Source organism: Nilaparvata lugens, chromosome 4 (assembly GCF_014356525.2).
Source record: "Nilaparvata lugens isolate BPH chromosome 4, ASM1435652v1, whole genome shotgun sequence".
Classification (NCBI taxonomy): domain Eukaryota; kingdom Metazoa; phylum Arthropoda; class Insecta; order Hemiptera; family Delphacidae; genus Nilaparvata; species Nilaparvata lugens.
The window spans coordinates 5353097-5372183 of record NC_052507.1 but is presented as its reverse complement, the minus strand read 5'-3'; the positions used below and the strand labels follow the sequence as shown (position 1 = coordinate 5372183).

Here is a 19087-nt window from a genome sequence, read left to right as displayed (position 1 = left end):
TTATCAGCTGGGAAGCGATTATCTCTGCGGTTAATGAGACACTAATCTGTCAGATTGGATAGCTGACGAGCGTTTGGTACTACAGTTGGTTGGGTCATACCATAGTGAAAAGATATCACTGGAAAGATTTCAGTTTGGCAAATTTCAAGCCGAGTTTTGTTAAATCAAGCCTATTACCATAGAGAAACAATAGCGTAAGTAGATATCCCATGGTATAGGGCATTTATGTCGCAACTTTTACTGTTATCTCAAGCCGATTACTGTCGATTCTTGTCAATTTTGACTGTTTTGTTGGGTTGATAGTGTATGAATGGCACAATTTGAGAGACTACCAGCATCACACAGCTGCACAGGAAAGAACTACGTGAACTATCGGTTTGGGATAACAGTAAAAGTTGCGACATAAACGCCCTATACCATTGGATATCTACTTATGCTATCGTTTCTCTATGCTATTACTGTCTATTATCATAGAGATTAAATAGCATAAGCTTTATTTTCAAACTTATGCTATTTCTTCTCTATGCTATTATTACTGTGTTATTCAGGTAAGAGTGTGAGAACGACTCAGTATGAGAGAGAGACTACCAGCGTCATATAGCTTCACAAAGAAATCATGTTGAATCACTCTGGCCCGATTGCACAACAGCCGGTTGAATTTTAACCGTGATTAATTTCACGAGAACCAACCAGAAAAGACGTTTCTGAAAAGACGGATTCTCTGATTGGTTCTCTTGGAATTAATCACAGTTTTAATTTAACCGGCAGTTGTGCAACCAGCACTCTGTATTTATGATTGACTATCAGGTAACCCATGCTCCTCACTAATCCACTTATCACTTTATCTTTTTCTTCTTTTTCTTCTTCGTCTTCTCGTTCTTTTTCTTCTTCTACTTCTTCTTCTTCTTCTTCTTCTTCTTCTTCTTCTTCTTCATCTCCTCCTCCTTCTTATCCTTCTCCTCCTTCTCATCCTTCTTCTTCTCCTTCTAGTTCTCCTCGTTCTCCTTCTTATCCTTCTCCTCCTTCTTCTTCCCCTTCTCCTTCTTCTTCTCATTCTCCCCCGTTTCCTTCTCCTTCTCCTCCGTCTCCTCCTTCTTCTTCTCCTCCGTCTCCTTCTCCTCCTCCTTTCTCTCCTTCTCTTCCTTCACCTCCTTCTTCTTCTCCTTCTCGTTATCCTCGTTATCCTCGTTATCCTCGTTCTCCTCGTTCTCCTCGTTCTCCTCGTTCTTCTCCTCCTAATCCTTCCCCTCATTCCTCCCCTCCTCCTTCTTCTTCTCCTTCTCCTCCTTCATCTCCTTCTCCTTCTTCTTCTTCTCCTTCTCCTTCTTCTTCTCCTTCTCCTTTTCTCCTTCTCCTTCTAAAGTTTCGTTTGTCCGTAAATGCCGTCGTCCACTATGACAGGGTGAGGATAAAAATGATGATAATTAAGTTTAATTGAACGATAGTAATTAAAAGTTTGAAGTGCCTGATAAAATGTTTAACTAAGAATGATTGATGAGTTCAATGAAGATTTCAATATTGAAATGATGATAATTAATAGAAATGAACAGTAGTTTGAAATGCCTGATGAATTATTGTTCAACTAAAAATTTTTACTAGATTACTAAATTCAATGAAGATTTTAATATTGGAACATCTGAATATTGGAACGATGATATAATAATTATTAGATCTGAACAGTCCGAAGTACCCTTTAAGGGCCGTTTGCACAGTGTAAGTTTAAGCTAAAGCTTAAACCAAATCTGGATTTTTTTTGGTTCAAACTAAAATTCCGTTTGCTCAGTATCAGTTTAAACTCTGCATTGAGTTTAAACTCTTGGAAAGTTTAAACCTCCAAAGCAGGAGGTTAAAACCAAATAATTTGGATTAACTCGACATCTGTAAAGATTTTATGGGAAAACTGCTGATAGTAAAATAACTTTATTATCTTACATTCTAAAATATATTTTTTGGTGCCAACTAAACATAAGTTTTTAAAGAATTTCTTGATCGCTTTTCACTTTTATTACCGTACAGCTTACAGCTCTGTGGATTTTTAACAATAAAATAATAGCTACATCTACATAACCTCAATTTACTAATGGTTTGTAAACGAATAACAAATTTCCTGTGAAAATCAGCCTTCCTGATATTATAAACGATGACATTCTATTACCATATTACCAATTTAATGCTAAACTAGTTCAACTTAAACTGGATTAGTAAATGCACTGAGAAAACCGATTAAAGTTTAAACTTTCAGATTAACTTAAACTCGATTAACTTAATCGAGTTTAGCAATCGATACTGTGCAAACGGCTCTAAGTATCAAATGAATATTTGAAACAGGAGTGATGCGTATGTAAATTCAATAAGGATTTCGATATTGGAACGACGATATGATTAGTAGATCTAAACAGTCTGAAGTACACTTGAAGTATGTAATGAATTTCTGAGCCGGGAGTGATACGTATGTAAATTCAATTGAGATCTCAATATCGAAAATTATGATAATTAATAGTAAATGAAGAGTAGTTTGAAGTACCTACGGCGTACATTCAACGTCCAGCTGTCATAAGGTGGCAACTCATTTCCGTCATAAGTTGACGCAGTCTTGCAGGTCAGTGTGCTCTCATGGTCACTCACCATTGGTGAGAATATCAATGTACTCTCAGTGCGGTTCCCATCCGGGCTTGTCTGCAACAGGAGAACATGAAAATTATAATAGAAAAATGATTTTAACAATTATAAATGAATGGAACAAATCAATGAAAATTTTAGATAGGATGGGATATGAATGATTGGAAAAAGGGTCGCTTTCTAATAGACTCCTCTCCTTTCAAGCTTGAAAAGAGTCACATGTGGAAGTGTTCACATATCAATAGAATACTCCGGCAAACTAAACAAACTATTCAAAACACATCATCATCATCCACGGCTCTACAATCCAAAACTTGGCCTCCTCCAGCAATCGCCTCCATTCTACTCTGTCCATGGCAGCTCGTCTCAAATTTCTTACACCAAGCCTCCTTGCATCTTCAGTGACTGAGTCCTTCCAAGTCTTGGTCGACCAGGACCTTCCATGTTGTAATTCATGATTATTTTAGCCGGATATGAGTCATCAGCTCTTTCAACATGGCCTGCCCACCTGAGTCTCCCTACTCTGATAATAGCCAGTGCATTGGTGTGGCCGTACATATCATACAGATCCCTATTCTTTCTCCTGTGCTACACTCCATCAATTTGCACACCACCAAAAATTCGGCGTAGAATCTTTCGTTCGAAAATGTTGATCTTATTCTCATCCAGTTTTGTTAGGGTCCATGCCTCACTGGCATAGGTCAGCACAGGCAGAATCAGTGAGCGGTAGATTCTTATCTTTGTCTTTCGGCTCAAATTCCTTGATCTGAAGTGTTTGACTAAACCGAAGTATGTCCTATTTGCAAGTAGGATTCTTCGCCTGATCTCATGTGCTGTTTCATTTTTTGAGATTACTGAAGACCCAAGCTAGACGAACTCATCACCCACCTCCAAAACACAATTAGCTATCAGGTCAGACTGAGCAGCATTCAATATATGAGCATTGGACCTTGATGAGACCATCATCTTTGTTTTCTGCTTGTTTATAATCAGTCCCATACTATTTGCTGCCCCTCTCATGCTATTACATGCCTCCGTCATATAGGGGACTGATCTGGCTGCAATGTCAATGTCATCAGCATAAGCCTGTAATAGCATAGAGAAACGATAGCATAAGTAGATATCACATGGTATAGGGCGTTTATGTCGCAACTTTTACTGTTATCCCAAGCCGATAATTCATGTATTTCTTTCCCATACAGCTGTGTGACGCTTGTAGTCTCTCAAATTGTGCCGTTCATACACTATCACCCCAACAAAACAGTGAAAATTGACAATAATCAACAGTAATCTGCTTGAGATAACAGTAAAAGTTGCGACATAAATTCCCTATACCATGGGATATCTACTTACGCTATTGTTTCTCTATGGTAATACCAAATGTTTAATACAATACTAAGTATTTCTGTCGTTCATCATTTTATTCGTGGACAGAATCACAAATCATATAGATATGATTAGGAAGGATCAACAGGCTTGGCCCAAATCTATTCCATTCCCAAATTTTGATAAATAAATAAAATGTCCAAAAAATAGGTTATGTTTCTACTGTAAAACGTTCAAGTTCAATTTTCGTCCAAAAATATATATTATACAAGCTGAACATTTTGAATTTATAGAAATTAAAACACCAAACTATATTAAAATATAACACTCAATTATCACTTCATATTGAATTAATCAAGTTATTTTATAAAATTTCAAACCCAAAAATACACACTTCTCTCACTAAGCACAGCTGATGATTTTGCTGTTCTTTCAAGGCCCATGGAAACATTGCTGATTTCATCCCAATGATCACTCTTTGTTAACTGTTTTGAATGATAAATACAACTGAATTATTATTCTTTCAATTAGTACAGATTTATTTTGTCATTGCTCTCCTGTTTAATCACAATTATCAGTTTGAGCATGAATTTTTTTGAGCTAATTTTTTAACATAAATATTTGTGATGCTAGTTCGCCTCAATGGTGCACATTGGGTATCGCTAAATGGACTGCGAATAACGGCGGTCGGACAAACTTATGTTCTCCTGACCAAAAACTACACAACATCTCAAAGGAATTGGAAATATACAGTGTATATCTGGGCATTTGAGACTCTTCAGCTGTATCATATTATTTGTTGTGTATCTGCCAAAGGCTAAATAGATAAATAAATCAGTTTGAGCTGTTTTGGTAGCAGTCTTTAAAATATAAATGGAATTAAATAGAGAATGCATTTATTCAAATGCTTATTAATATATAACTATTATTTAACGAAAATCCTAAATAAATGCTGCAAATCATCCCGAAGACCTCTGCTACTGCAGACATTGACAACAGGGTTAACAGCAAGATGGAAATTCGATGAGAACTACTATCCAAAAATTAGTTGCCAGCCCGGGAATCGAACCCGGTACCTCCCAATTGTCAGTCAGGAATGCTTACTCTTACACCAAACTGAAAATCTCTGGATAGCAGCGCTCATTTTATACGAAGCCATAGCGGCCAACCAGTTATTGATGGAATTAAATAGAGAATGCATTTATTCAAATGCTAATTAATATATAACTATTATTTAACGAAAATCCTAAATAAATGCTGCAAATCATTTAATTCCATTTTTATTTCGGATTTTCGTTAAATAATAGTTATATATTAATTAGCATTTGAATAAATGCATTCTCTATTTAATTCCATCTATAACTGGTTGGCCGCTATGGCTTCGTATTAAATGAGCGCTGCTATCCAGAGATTGTCAGTTTGGTGTAAGGGTAAGCATTCCTGACTGGCAATTGGGAGGTACCGGGCTCGATTCCCGGGCTGGCAACTAATTTTTGGATAGTAGTTCTCATCGAATTTCCATCTAGCTGTTAAGCCTGCTGTCAATGTCTTCAGTAGCAGAAGTCTTCGGGGTGATTTGCAGCATTTTTTTAGGATTTTCGTTAAATAATAGTTCAAAATATAACTTACTTCTACCGTACTGTTCTGTAAGAATTTATCTAGCTGTGATTCAAACAAGTAAGTTATACGTTATTTTAACATTTATTCTCATGACATAATATCATATTTTGGAAAACTATTGTCATGTTTCAGTCCTGAATTTTTATATTTCAATCCTTCCTTGTCACGTTTCCCCAATGAACATGTCCAACATACTTAACAAATTTCCACTATTTTATTCATTCATTTATTTACATCAATAGAAAAAAATACAACATATAGAGGAAACATAATAAATAGAGCTTCATGCCAAAACAAGCCTCATTGAAAATCAATTGTTTACACAAACAGAAACTAAACATTGATTCCTATATTCCAGCGTCAAACGCTGTAATAACACCGTAAGCGAGCTTTTCGAGATAATTATTGAAGAGGTTTACTACCAAACTTGCTAACTACTAACAAACTACTAAAACTACTAAAAATTACCCTCGGGAGAAATCCAGCTTCTAATATAATGAAAATAAAAATAATGGTCTTTCTGGTAGCTTACATACGGTTAATGAAATAATTGAAGATTGGACAGCTTCTAATTCATTGTGTCTTAATAAGGACAAAATTCAACTTTTGGAATTTGGATTTAGATTACAACCTGACAATGCAAAGTTTCTCGGTAGGTATTACAGTTCAAAGCAATTTAAAATGGGGCTTACACATCAAAATATTATGTAGCAAACTGTCGAAGGGAATTTTTATGTTAAATAGATTAAAGTTCATTGTTGATAAGAGTGTTTTAATTTCAGTGTATTTTGCTTATCTTCATTCCCATTTGTATGATGGTGTTGTTGCCTGGGGTAATGATACGAATGTAAATAAACTATTTGTGTTATAGAAACGAGCAGTAAGGGTCATTGCTAATGTGAATAGTCGTTTTCACTGTGTAGATTTATTTAAAAAATTCAAGATTTTGACAGTACCAGCTATTTACATTCTTGAATGTCTTATGTATGTAAAAATTAATTTAGCAAGTATTTCTGTAAATAGCAACGTTCACAACCATTACACTAGAAATTCTGAATCGCTTAGAGTGAACCAGTGCAATTATGCAAATACATTAAACTGTTTTAAGGAGTTCGGTATAAGAGCTTATAATAAGCTTCCTGCACATTTAAAAGAGCTAGAAGTTGGTAATTTTAAAAGAGCCATAAAAAAGATGTTAATAGAAATATGTCCATATAGAAAAGAGGAGTTTCTAATTTGAGGATATTTTGTTTGATGTTTGTATTTTTATTTCTTTGAATGTAGCCTAAATACTTTTATTTACCATGTTTAATCTATGACGATGCTATGCATTTGTATAAATGTTTTCTGCAATAAAGAAATCTTGAATTTTGAATCTTGAATCTTCTAGTCGCCCTCTACCCTCTCTTTATTTTTCGGCAATAATGACGGTATCATTTGATATTCCTTCATCAATTAAATTTATGTTTTCGAATGTTTTTCTAAATAAAATCTTCTCACTCTAGTTTATTTTGTCTGCCGAACATTATGTGTGGTCTATCATCATATGCCAAACAGTTTTGTAACGTTGGTGTGAACCCTCCCATAAGAATCAATGCTATTCTTTCCCTGTTCAACTGAGAAAAAATCCTTGAAAACCACTCCTTCAAAACCAATAGTGATAGCGTTCGTTTTCCGTATCATGTGATGCGTTATTGAGTTCCGAGCTGATGAAACCAGATATTTCCATTGAAACTTTTAACGATAGTCGGCTGGGATTGGCTGCGAATCCCTCTCGAAAATCATAATTTCGAAATCGAGAGCTGTTGAAAGACCGACCAAGTTAGGATCAATCTACCCAGAAGAACAGTGCATTTTTATCAGCTCCTCATTAAATACGACCAGCGTATTCAGGAGGAGGAGAAGGAGTAGGAGGTGGAGGAGGAGGAGGAGGAGGAGGAGGAGGAGGAGGAGGAGTAGGAGGAGGAGGAGGAGGAGGAGGAGTAGGAGGAGGAGGAGTAGGAGGAGGAGGAGGAGGAGGAGGGAGGGGAGGAAGAGCAGGAGGGATCACTTGGAGAAAGAAGAAGAGGAAAAAGAGAAGAAGAGAGAAAGGAAGGAGTAGAGAAAGGAGAAGAAAAAGAAGAAAAAGAAAAAGAGGGAAAAGAAGAAGAAAATAGGCTGATGAAGAAGAAGAAGAAGAGGTAGAGGAAAATGGAGAAGAAAAAGAAGAAGAAGAAGAAGAAAAAGAGGGAAAGAAGAAGAAAAAAGATGATGAAGAAGAAGAAGAAGAGGTAGAGGAAAATGGAGAAGAAATGTAAGAGGAACAGGAAGAGGTAGAGAAGAAGAAGTAGAAGGAGAAGATGTAGGGAATGTCGGAGGTGAAGTAGAGGAAGAGAAAGAAGGTGAAGATGAGGATGAGGTAGAGAAAAAAGAAAACGAATGAAGAAGAGGTGTAGAAAGACAGTGGATAAGAGGAAGAGGAAAAGGAAGAGAAAGGGGTAGAGAAAGCGGTAAAGAAATAATAGGAAAGGATGAGGCTGAGGAAGAGGCGGAGGAAGGAGAAGAAGAAGAAGAGGAAAAGGGTGAGGTAGAGAAAGGAGAGGAACTGGTAGAGGGAGAAATAAGAAGATGAAGAGGAAGGAGAAGGAGAAGAAGAAGAGGAGAGGGATGAGGAAGAGAAAGAAGAGGAACTGGTAAAGGAAGAAAAAAGGAGATGAAGAAGAATAATAAGAAGAGAAAGAAGAAGAAAAGGTAGTCAAAGAAGAAGAAGTAGAAGATCAACAAGAAGAGGTAGAGAAAGAAGAAGAAAAAGATAAAGAAGAAGAACGTTTAGAGAAAGACAGAGGAGAAGAAGAAGATGATGTGGAAGAGGATGAGAAAGAGGTAGAGAGAGAAGAAGAGGAAGAGGCAGAGGGTGAAGAAGAAGAAGAGGAGGAGAATGAGGTAGTGAGAGGAGGAGGTAGAGGAAGAAGTATAAGAGAGGGAGAAAGAAGAAAAAGAAGTGGAAGATGAAGAGAATGAAGTAGATGAAGATGAAGAGGTAGAGGAAGAAGAAGGAGAAGAGGGCAATGTAAAGGAAGAAGAAGAAGAAGAAGATGGAAAAGAAGAAGAAGAAGGAGAAATCAAATATGACCCGAACCAATTCAAGTTGGCAACTCGACGAGAAGAAGATGGAAACTAAAGACTTTTCTTCTCAGTTCTATTAAATATTCTGCCGAAGGTGAAGAGGAATTATTGGTGATGAATGCAATGGCAATGAATGGCGGGCGCAGTAGGCCTACAAGGGTTTCAGCAAACTTGTCTGCAGTCTCACAACTCAGTCTTCATCAATGTTCCGAATCTGAATTTTCAACCTCCAACAGTTGAAGGGAACTCATAAACTTTGGCCATGAATAGGATCCTTTATGGTTAACACAGAGTTTCTTGAGTGCTTATCAGCATCAGCCTATGACTGATTATGACTGATATTGATTGGGCTTTAACAACTATAGATTATGACTGAAATCATGAATATATTGACTAGCCGTCAGGCTCGCTTCGCTCGCCATATCCGTCTAGCAAGGGGGCTCCGCCCCCTGGACCCCCGACTGGATCGTCCAAAAATGAGATCAGCGGGCTCGCCTGCATGTAGAACTCAGCGGAACCTCTGTACCGAATTCTGGACCCCCGACTGGATTGTCCAAAAATGAGATCAGCGGGCTCCCTTCGCTCGCCTGCATGTAGACCTCAGCGGAACCTCTGTACCGAATTCTGAACCCCCGACTGGATTGTCCAAAAATGAGATCAGCGGGCTCGCTTCGCTCGCCTGCATGTAGACCTCGGTGGAACCTCTGTACCGAATTCTGGACCTCCGACTGGATTGTCCGAAAATGAGATCAGCGGGCTCGCTTCGCTCGCCTGCATGTAGACCTCAGCGGAACCTCTGTACCGAATTCTGGACCCCCGACTGGATTGTCCAAAAATGAGATCAGCGGGCTCGCTCCGCTCGCCTGCATGTAGACCTCAGCGGAACCTCTGTACCGAATTTGAACGTATTATGTCAATTTGATCTCGAAAAACACCTGTTACTATATCGGCGTATCTTTGGCGAAAAAAATTCTTCCACCTCAGCTAAACCTGTGTACTGAATTTTTTTAAATATATTTCCATCAATTATTGAAAAAGGTGAGGAAACGCAGAAAAGCTGAGAAAACGCTAATTTTGGGCGTATCTTTGGCGTTATTTCAAATTCCTTCTAACACAACATTATTGCACCCCAGCTGAGCTTCTGTAGTAAATTTGAACATTTTCTGTTTATTTGTTCTCGATAAAGCTGAGAAAACGCTAAAAACCGCAGATTTTGGGCGTATCTTTGGAAATTTTTCCAATTCCGTTCTTATTGCGCTTCTAAAGGGCCAACTGGACACACCTACCAAATTTGAAATGTTATGTCATATTTTTATCATAATTATGTTAGTATGATCCAGTCGGGGGTCCAGACTAAACGTCTGGCTAAACGTATTTGGCGATAGAAGCGAGCCTGACGGCTAGTAATATAATATTCCCAGGAATAGCTCTGATTGAATAGGTATTTAGGAGGTACTGGATAAATTGGTATTGAGAGGTCCTGGATAATGCATTTCAATCTTCAACTTGGTGCCAACCTAACAAAGTCAACTCAACTTAATGCCAACCTGACAAAATTATTAATTTAGTTACCAGTTGACAACTGTTTCGAAGAGGTACTCTTTCTAGATTATAGTTCTATATCAACATATGGTATGGACATTTCAATTATTATTTTTTAAGATATTGGAATAAGAAGAATATACATGCTAAAAGACGAACTTTAAACCCTTAAAAACCACCCTTAGAGTTAAAATATCGCCAAAGATTTCTTAGTGCGCCTCTCAAGGGCCAACTGAACATACCAACCAAATTTGAACGTTTTTGGTCCGGTAGATTTTTAGTTTGCGAGTGAGTGAGTCAGTCAGTCACTTGTGTGCCATTTTGCTTCTATATATATATATATATATATATATATATATATATATATATATATATATATATATATATATATATGTGTGCTCCAGATCCATATTTCCATATTCTTTCTTCATTGGGCTTATAGCCTATGACTGTATGGTTAACACAGAGTATCTTTAATGCTTATAAGCCTATGACTGATTATGACTGATATTGATTAGGCTCACATACTATAGTTTATGGCTGAAGTCATGAATGTATTTATTGTATAGCTTAATGCAGGGTTCTCTGAAAGTGCTCCAGATATATAATCTCCGTCTTCTCGTGCTTTAGATTGTCGTCTAGATTGCCATATTCAAGACGCAACCACTCAAAATTCTATTAGAACACTTTCGAGTATTCCTATCAAAATCAAATTTCGATCTATAAAGAATACTTTCTTAGCCGATGAAAAACAGAGTACATGGTATTGGGAAACAATGATGGGCTACCCTTACAGCTTGAAGAAAACCAACTCCAACCAGTTGCAAGTTTTAAGTATCTGGGTTCAAGTGTACAGAGAGATGGTGGGCTTGATGTGGAAATACAGCATAGAATAAATTGTGGATGAATGAACTGGAGAAGAATGAGTGGTATTCTTTGTGATAAGAGAGTGAATTGTCAAATGAAGAGAAAAGTGTATAGATCAGTTGTGAGGCCAGCTATGCTGTATGGAACAGAAACATGGCCCATTTCAAAGAAACAGGAACGAAAGATGGAAGTGACTGAGATGAGAATGTTAAGATGGATGTGTGGGGTTACAAGAAGGGATAAAATAAGAAATTATTTGATCAGAGGCACTGTAAAAGTTGGACCACTGGGAAAGAAAATGCAGGAGAAAAGGATGAGGTGGTTTGGGCATGTACAGCGACGGGAGGAGGATTATCTTGGACAGGATTTGGTTTTGGATGGTGTGAGAGGACGAGGTAGACCTAGGATGAGTGGGGAGATAGAATAGCGGCTGACTTGCGGGAGAGTGGTTGGAGGAGAGAGCAAGCACAGGATAGGGCTTTGTGGAGAGGCAGACTAAGAGAAAGGAATGCCGACCCCATTTAAATGGGATAAGGCACAGCCAAAGAAGAAGAAGAAGAAGAAGAAGAAGAAGAAAGAATACTTTCTTAGTTATCCCGTTTATAATAATGATGAGATTAGATTAATGGTGTTAACGTTGTGTAATGTAATGTACACATATGATATGTAAGATAATAATATGTAGTATGATATTTACAACTCCTACTCTAGGACAAATATTTTGTGAAATCAACGGTTTCTGAGTTATTTTAGAAACAACATTTTAAATGGCCGTTATTTTGTTTTATGTATTTAAAAAATTATCATAAATGTTCTGTAGCTTTGTCTAGTTGTTATTAATAAATTGTGCAAAGTTTCAATTTCGTAAGTTCAACCACTACTTAGAGAAAAAATAGTAAGTAGAAAAAAGCAAAATGGCCGCTGTGTGAGTAACTGATGACTTCTGGACAATTTAAATATGATATTTAGATGTATTTCTTACCCAGGAACAATGCCCTAGATTTTATTGGAAGGGAGCTCCTAAGCACCCTAGATAATATACATATGATATGAGAAAGAGATAAAATGGAAAAGAGATATAGGAAGGCCGAGGAGAAGATGGGCACTGGAACAGGTTATTTATTATAGACCTAGTCCTTGAATCATTGAATCCTTGAGAAAAAGATGAAGACATAATGCTATGATATACGCATATTCTATCTTCTATCTATCTATATATAAGAGCGAAATGGCACTCACTCACTGACTGACTGACTCACTCACTCGCAGAACTAAAAATCTACCGGACCAAAAACGTTCAAATTTGGTAGGTATGTTCAGTTGGCCCTTTAGAGGCGCACTAGGAAATCTTTTGGCAATATTTTAACTCTAAGGGTGGTTTTTAAGGGTTCAAAGTTTGTCTTTTAGCATGTATATTCTTCTTATCCTCTTAATTGTAATTGAAAAAAGGCCATACCATATGTTAATATAGAACTCTAATCTAGAGAGAGTACCTCTTCGAAACAGTTGTTAACTGGTAACTAAATTGATAATTTTGTCAGGTTGGCATTAAGTTGAGTTGACTTTGTTAGGTTGGCACCAAGTTGAAGATTGAAATGCATTTATCGCGGAAAAATTGATTGGGCACTGCTACTTCAATCAGAGCTATTCCTGGGAATATTATGTTACTAGCCGTCAGGCTCGCTTCGCTCGTCATACCCGACTACATCGTCTTAACATATGATAAAAATGCTCAAATGAAAAATGCAGGCGAGCGGAGCGAGCCTGCTGATCTCATACTTGGATGATCCAGTCGGGGGTCCAGGGGGCGGAGCCCCCTGGCTAGACGGATATGGCGAGCGAAGCGAGCCTAACGGCTAGTACATCGATAAAGTACTGAGCTCTATAGTTAGAGGAAACTCTCCACTCTGATTCGAAAGACTCGAATTTCAGATTGGAGGTCTGAAAATCATTCCACGACCCAAATTTCAGATAAGATTAGAGTTCTGGGAATCATTCACCACACACTCTGACGTCCACAAAATCACAACAAATATCAGATTTCGTTCATTATAACAAAGTTAATGAGACTCAAGTGCTCTAGAGGTACGGTAACTCGAGATGTTGAGATGGAGAAAACCTTCAAAATAGCTGTGTATGCGATCATGTAGGAAATCAAGATTTTCATAATTTCAACAAACTCGGTCTACCTTCGTGGGTAGCATGCCAAAACAGTAATTAACTCAAGAATTTATTACAAAATACTTTGGAAATTGAAACTTTATCTTGCTCTCCAATATGTGAAATCCGTAAACTCCGTTATCAAATCTCAAGGTTTTGTCTATTCATTTGGGTTTGAAATCTGATATTGGGGACCGAGCTACGCTCTGGAGTACAAAAGCATAAAAAATTTATTACGAAAGAATGAGTTATAATAAAATTAATATCATCCATTCAAAAATGTTCTATCTAATCACAGTAAATTGAGATTAATTCCCAGAAGAAAAAATCCCCTCACAAAGGCCATGTTGCACAAAAGCCGGTTGAATTTTAATCCTGATTAACTTCACATGAACCAAATCAGAGAAGACCATTTCAAAAACATGGATCTGCTGGAATATTAATCACGATTGAAAATAACCCGGCTTCTTTGCAACCGGCACTTAGTACCTGATTGAATGATTACAAAAGTTCAACAGATGAGTCATAATTTTGACACAGTCCCACACACATGAACTCGCTCACTCACTTCCATCACCAACAGACGACGAAATAATTATTATCATGTTTTTCCAAGGATGAATAATAATTATCCTTTAATGTCCTTCAGCGAGTTTTCTCAGGGATGAGACCTAGTGCGATCGAATTTTTATATTATAAACCTATTATGTTCTGAATTTAGTGAGAATCGTTAGAGCCGGTTTCGAGATCCGGTGAAATACAAACATATAAACATCTAAACATCTATACATCTAAACATCTCAACATCCAAGAATCTAAACATATACACATATGAACAGAAGTAGCTCGTTTAATGGTTTAGGATAAAAATGACGAGCTAAGCTCGGTGCCCCCATATTAGGATGTTTATATGAGTATACGCAAGTGGTGTAAGATACAGAGTGAGTAAGAAGTTAGTAGGTACTGATTGTACTTACAGTTTGTGTAGAATTGAGAAGTTGTAGACTATCTTTCCACCAGGTAATCTGTGGGCTGGGTCGGGCTCCCACCACCTCGCATTTGAACTCATAGAAAGCTCCGGCTGATAACGGCTTATTCTCACCAACCAGTCTCACCCACAATGGACTCACTGAAATAATTACACATATTATGAAAATGAAACCTTATTCCGCCTTTGGAAAATACAACTATCAATACAATAAACTGACAACAATTTATTATTGTGTTCAAACTGAACAGATTTATTATACTGACAACAATTATTGTAAATAGACGTTACCAGTTTGGAATTCTTCTTAAGAGTATACTTTCATATGTTCTCTTATTTATGAAAAGAAATTGACTTGTGCTCACCAGAGATTTGAAAGTGATAAATAATAAGAAGACTTGAATAAGACAAGACACTGAGTAAAATGTTGATTTTTTGAGTAGAGGTTTGAATTTTTAGTAACCGGTAAACGTTAATTCTCCAGTACTTCTACTTAGGTGAATAGAGAGAATAAATTCCAAAATCAAATCAAATCAAATAAATTCATTTATTGCCAAAAAGAAAACAAACAATAATTTACTCATACACATACATACACGAGCAAAAATAAAATAAAATGTTCATATAGTATATTTCGCACCTAGAGCAGAAAATGAGACTTTTCCTGCTCGAAATCGGTTTTCAAGTCCGAGGCCGTAGGCCGAAGACTAGAAAAGATTGAGAGCCAGAAAAACATTTTTGCCCGTGGTGCGAACAATATTTTTCGCCACACTACAGGTATTGCTGACAAAATAAAGAATACTTGTTATTGTACAATTGTTTTTAGTGGTAGAAGATTTGCAGTCAGGATTTCAGATTCTTTTAAAATATCACGGGCGTCGTCATCTTCAAGCATTTTTGAAAATTCGGAATGCACTAATCAACAATAAATAATTGAATAAAAATGGTTGTGAAGCGAATGCTGAATTAGTTTGATTCGAAATTCGAGCTGAAATCATGGCGACTCCAGATGAAGAAAGTGGACACTCGCCCGATCTAGCGGATGACTTATTAACTACGGACATCCAAGCGGCTGGAAAGAGTACACTTCCCGGCCTAGACCGGAAAAGAAACCTGTTTCTTACGTCAGACGAGAGTCGTCTGCAAACAAGGTCTTTCAGATCTAGGTAGGGACTGGAAAACAGCTGCTTTCTGTGCAGTGTGGCGGAAATACAATATTACACATACATGCATATACATGAGAGCAGAGAAAACCAATTATAAAATTTCTAAGCATCACCAGCAAAAAGAAAAATCTTTGCCCGCTGGTAAGAGTTGCTTAAAAAAAATCCTTAAAATAACTAGAAATTGAAACGAAGAGCTTTAAAACAAAAGTAGACACAAAATATACTTTAAATCAATATACTCTAAAAATGTGGTCTAAAGTAGAATAATTCACTCCTATATCGATAATTTATGAATGATGCATGTAGTAATATCATACTGCTACTTTAGTACCATATAATAAAAGGATGAATACTTGACAAATAAGTTGGGAGTATCTGAAGCATCATTGTGGGACCCCTAAATTTGGATTCTCCTTTTCCAATTTTCAAACAATATTCATGGAATTGTAGCCTACTGTATTGTTCAGAATTATCCTTATAATATTGTGAGTAATACTATGCAAAGTTGAGATACTATAGAAAACACGAAAGTCGTTTGAAATAATCAAGATAAAAAGGAATAGAAAGAGAGAAAGAAAATGAGGAAAAAAGAAGAAGGAGGAGAAGAGGAAAGTTCAGAATGTGGAGAAGTAAGAAGAGGGATAAAATTTAAGTGGAGAAGCACTACAGATGTATATTCTCTAGTTATGTTAAAATAGTTAGTAATGTTGAAAAAAGCGTTAAGATTCTAATTTTGTATACAGCTATTAACAAGCTAAGTTTTATCGTTTCAACTACTCTTTATCCACGCACTGGTCAATTCAGACCATGAACGATTAGTATTTAATTTAGTATTTATTCAATGGTATCTTTTCTCTACGATCCAGACTTTCTATTAGGGATGGGTATCGATACATCGATGTTTAAAAACATCGATGTGTCAACATCAAACATCGATGTTTACTGTTTGATGTTTTTAACTAGACATCGGTCATCCGATGTTTTTCAGAACTAAGAAAGAAAAACAATTCTAATTTTTTAAATTTTATTTAAGTTTTTTATTTTATTTCTTGAGAGGAAGAGTAACTTTTTATAGATGCTAGAATAGTAACGAAATATAATCATTATCTTTGTCATGTTTAGAGTTGATGAATCTTTCTTGTAACAAAAGAAAATTTAGTCCAAAATTTCTGTAATTCCAGTTAATAACTGTTAAATTATTGAAACAATAGCTCTAGATAAAATTGTAGTTGCTTCAGAAGCTCTTTTTCGAAATTTATGAAACATTTATACCAATAACTCAATCAACTTCCGAAATGATTGACTTCCAATCTATATACAAAATAATAAACTAATCTCTGTGAGCTTATTAACAGAAGTGATGTGGGTTCAATTAAATTGATTTCACCCTGTTTTATCATTTTCAAAATAATAAGTGTAAGTATCATATTATACTGCACATTATATCATTTTCACTGAATTAATATTAATACCAATGAAAATCTATTCATCCATCGTTTCTGACATGTCTTTTGAGTATTTATTCTTTCAAAATTATTTGATCATTCTTTTCATCCATTTAATAAAAAAAGTAATATTATTAGTTCAACTTATTCTCTTCACAAAATTTGGACTATAGAATACCGTCTTAATTCGTTTTATACCAAACAAGAATTCAAATCTATAAAACAATATTTTAGAATATTGGATTTACTTTTCTAAATTCGATTAAATATCAATTTCCGTTACTAAATGTCAAGTCTGATTACCTATAAACTTTCAGTTTGGCTGCAGCTGCCAATCAATAATATTTCGTCATTGTTAACTACTTTTCAAAAGCTATGTTCCTTTTTTCTATATGTACATAAAAAATGAAATTGATTTTCACTATCTGAGTCACTCTAAGGACATATTATAATAGTCTTCATAGTATCATCCGCAAAAACGTAGGGCAATACATCAATGTTTAAAAACATCGATGTTTGAAAACATCGATGTTTACTGTTCGATGTTTTTCACTTATCGATGTTCAGGTGAAAAAAACATCGATGTTTTGTCTTCCGATACCCATCCCTACTTTCTATATCAAATTTTACTTTATGAATGAGATATTCCGCATTATTTTACTCGTAACATCATTAGATCAAGATTTAGATTTTCCAAACGAATAACTTATGAAATATCATTCTATAAAAGTTTTCTAAATATGTTCTTATCGTGTGAATTGCATCGATTATTTCACTATCAATGGGAGAGACTCCGCATAGATTGACGGATAAGATAATAATTACATCGGATGATAGAAATAGCTTGTGAATTACCTTCTCTTCAAATCGACTTCAAGTACATTCAACCTCAAATTCATCAATTATTCCTCATATTCATATCCCTCTCCCACTTACGAACAAGATTTAATTACTCTGTAAACTGTAATAACAACGTATAATCTATATTATATAAAAGCGAAATGGCAATCACTCACTGACTGACTGACTGACTGACTGACTCACTCACTCACTCACTCACTCGCAGAACTAAAATCTACGGATCAAAACGTTCAAATTTGGTAGGTATGTTCAGGTTGGCCCTTTAGAGGCGCACTAAGAAATCTTTTGGCAATATTCTAACTCTAAGGGTTATTTTTAAGGGTTTAAAGTTCGTCTTTTAACATGTATATTCTTCTTCTCCCAATCTCTTAGTTATAATTGAAATTTCCATATCATCAATACATTATAGAACTATAATCTAGATAGAGTACCTCTTCGAAACAGTTGTTAACTGGTAACTAAATTAATAATTTTGTCAGGTTGGCATTAAGTTGAGTTAACTTTGTTAGGTTGGCACCAAGTTGAAGATTTTAATGCATTTATCGCGGAAAAATTGATTGGACACTGCTACTTCAATCCTGGGAATATTATATTACTAGCCGTCAGGCTCGCTTCGCCATATCCGTTTAGTCTGCACCCCCGACTGGATTGTCCTAACATATGATAAAAATGCTCAAATGAAAAATGCAGGCGAACGAAGCGAGCCTGCTGATCTCATTCCTGGACGCTCCAGTCGGGGGTCCAGGGGGCGGAGCCCCCTGGCTAGACGGATATGGCGAGCGAAGCGAGCCTGACGGCTAGTATTATCATAAATGTACTTGATGCATGTAGTAATATTATACTACCACTTTAGTACCGTAGAATAAACAATCACAGACTGTTTATCTCATTACAGAACCTACAAGTAGGTTTGTTGCAAGGTATTTAGAACTTGAACCGACCTAAAACTCAGTTCTATTAACCGTAGGTTACACTTGATCGTTCCTACACATAGCTCCAGTTAAAGTTATAGCTGTTATGTTATGTTTTAGCATCGAGACCATATAGATTAGAATTGCGAGTTGAAGGTAAGATATGGTTCTACGAGCCCTACTAAGTATAAGCTCTCCATAATAATTATATCCAGTGATGAAGTTATATCAATTATTATATCCAGTGATAGATGAATCAAGTTATTAGGATAATAACCAGCAACTCCTAAACTGTTTCCCATTCCGATTCATATTACCAGAGCATTTCGAGCATGCTTGGAATGCCGGGTATGTTAAACCAAACAATGGAACCAAGTTTCGTCTAGACTTGTCTTAAACTGCAGGAAGTTGCAACTCTATGATTATGAATTTCTAACTAATAACAGCTTTCTGTGAATATTTGATTTAACAACATGG

At 36.2% G+C, this 19087-nt stretch overlaps 1 protein-coding gene across 2 annotated transcripts in view; it reads right to left on the bottom strand.

The window, feature by feature from the left end:
* LOC111043462 (nephrin) overlaps positions 1-19087 on the bottom strand; it is a 227446-nt gene that overhangs the window by 100799 nt on the left and 107560 nt on the right. For both annotated transcript variants that reach the window (XM_039425564.1, XM_039425565.1), the window contains exons 6-7: positions 14217-14368; positions 2529-2676 (exon numbers count right to left, since the gene is read on the bottom strand). In XM_039425564.1, the coding sequence (XP_039281498.1) occupies positions 2529-2676; positions 14217-14368 (300 nt within the window). The remainder of the gene's footprint in view (positions 1-2528; positions 2677-14216; positions 14369-19087) is intronic.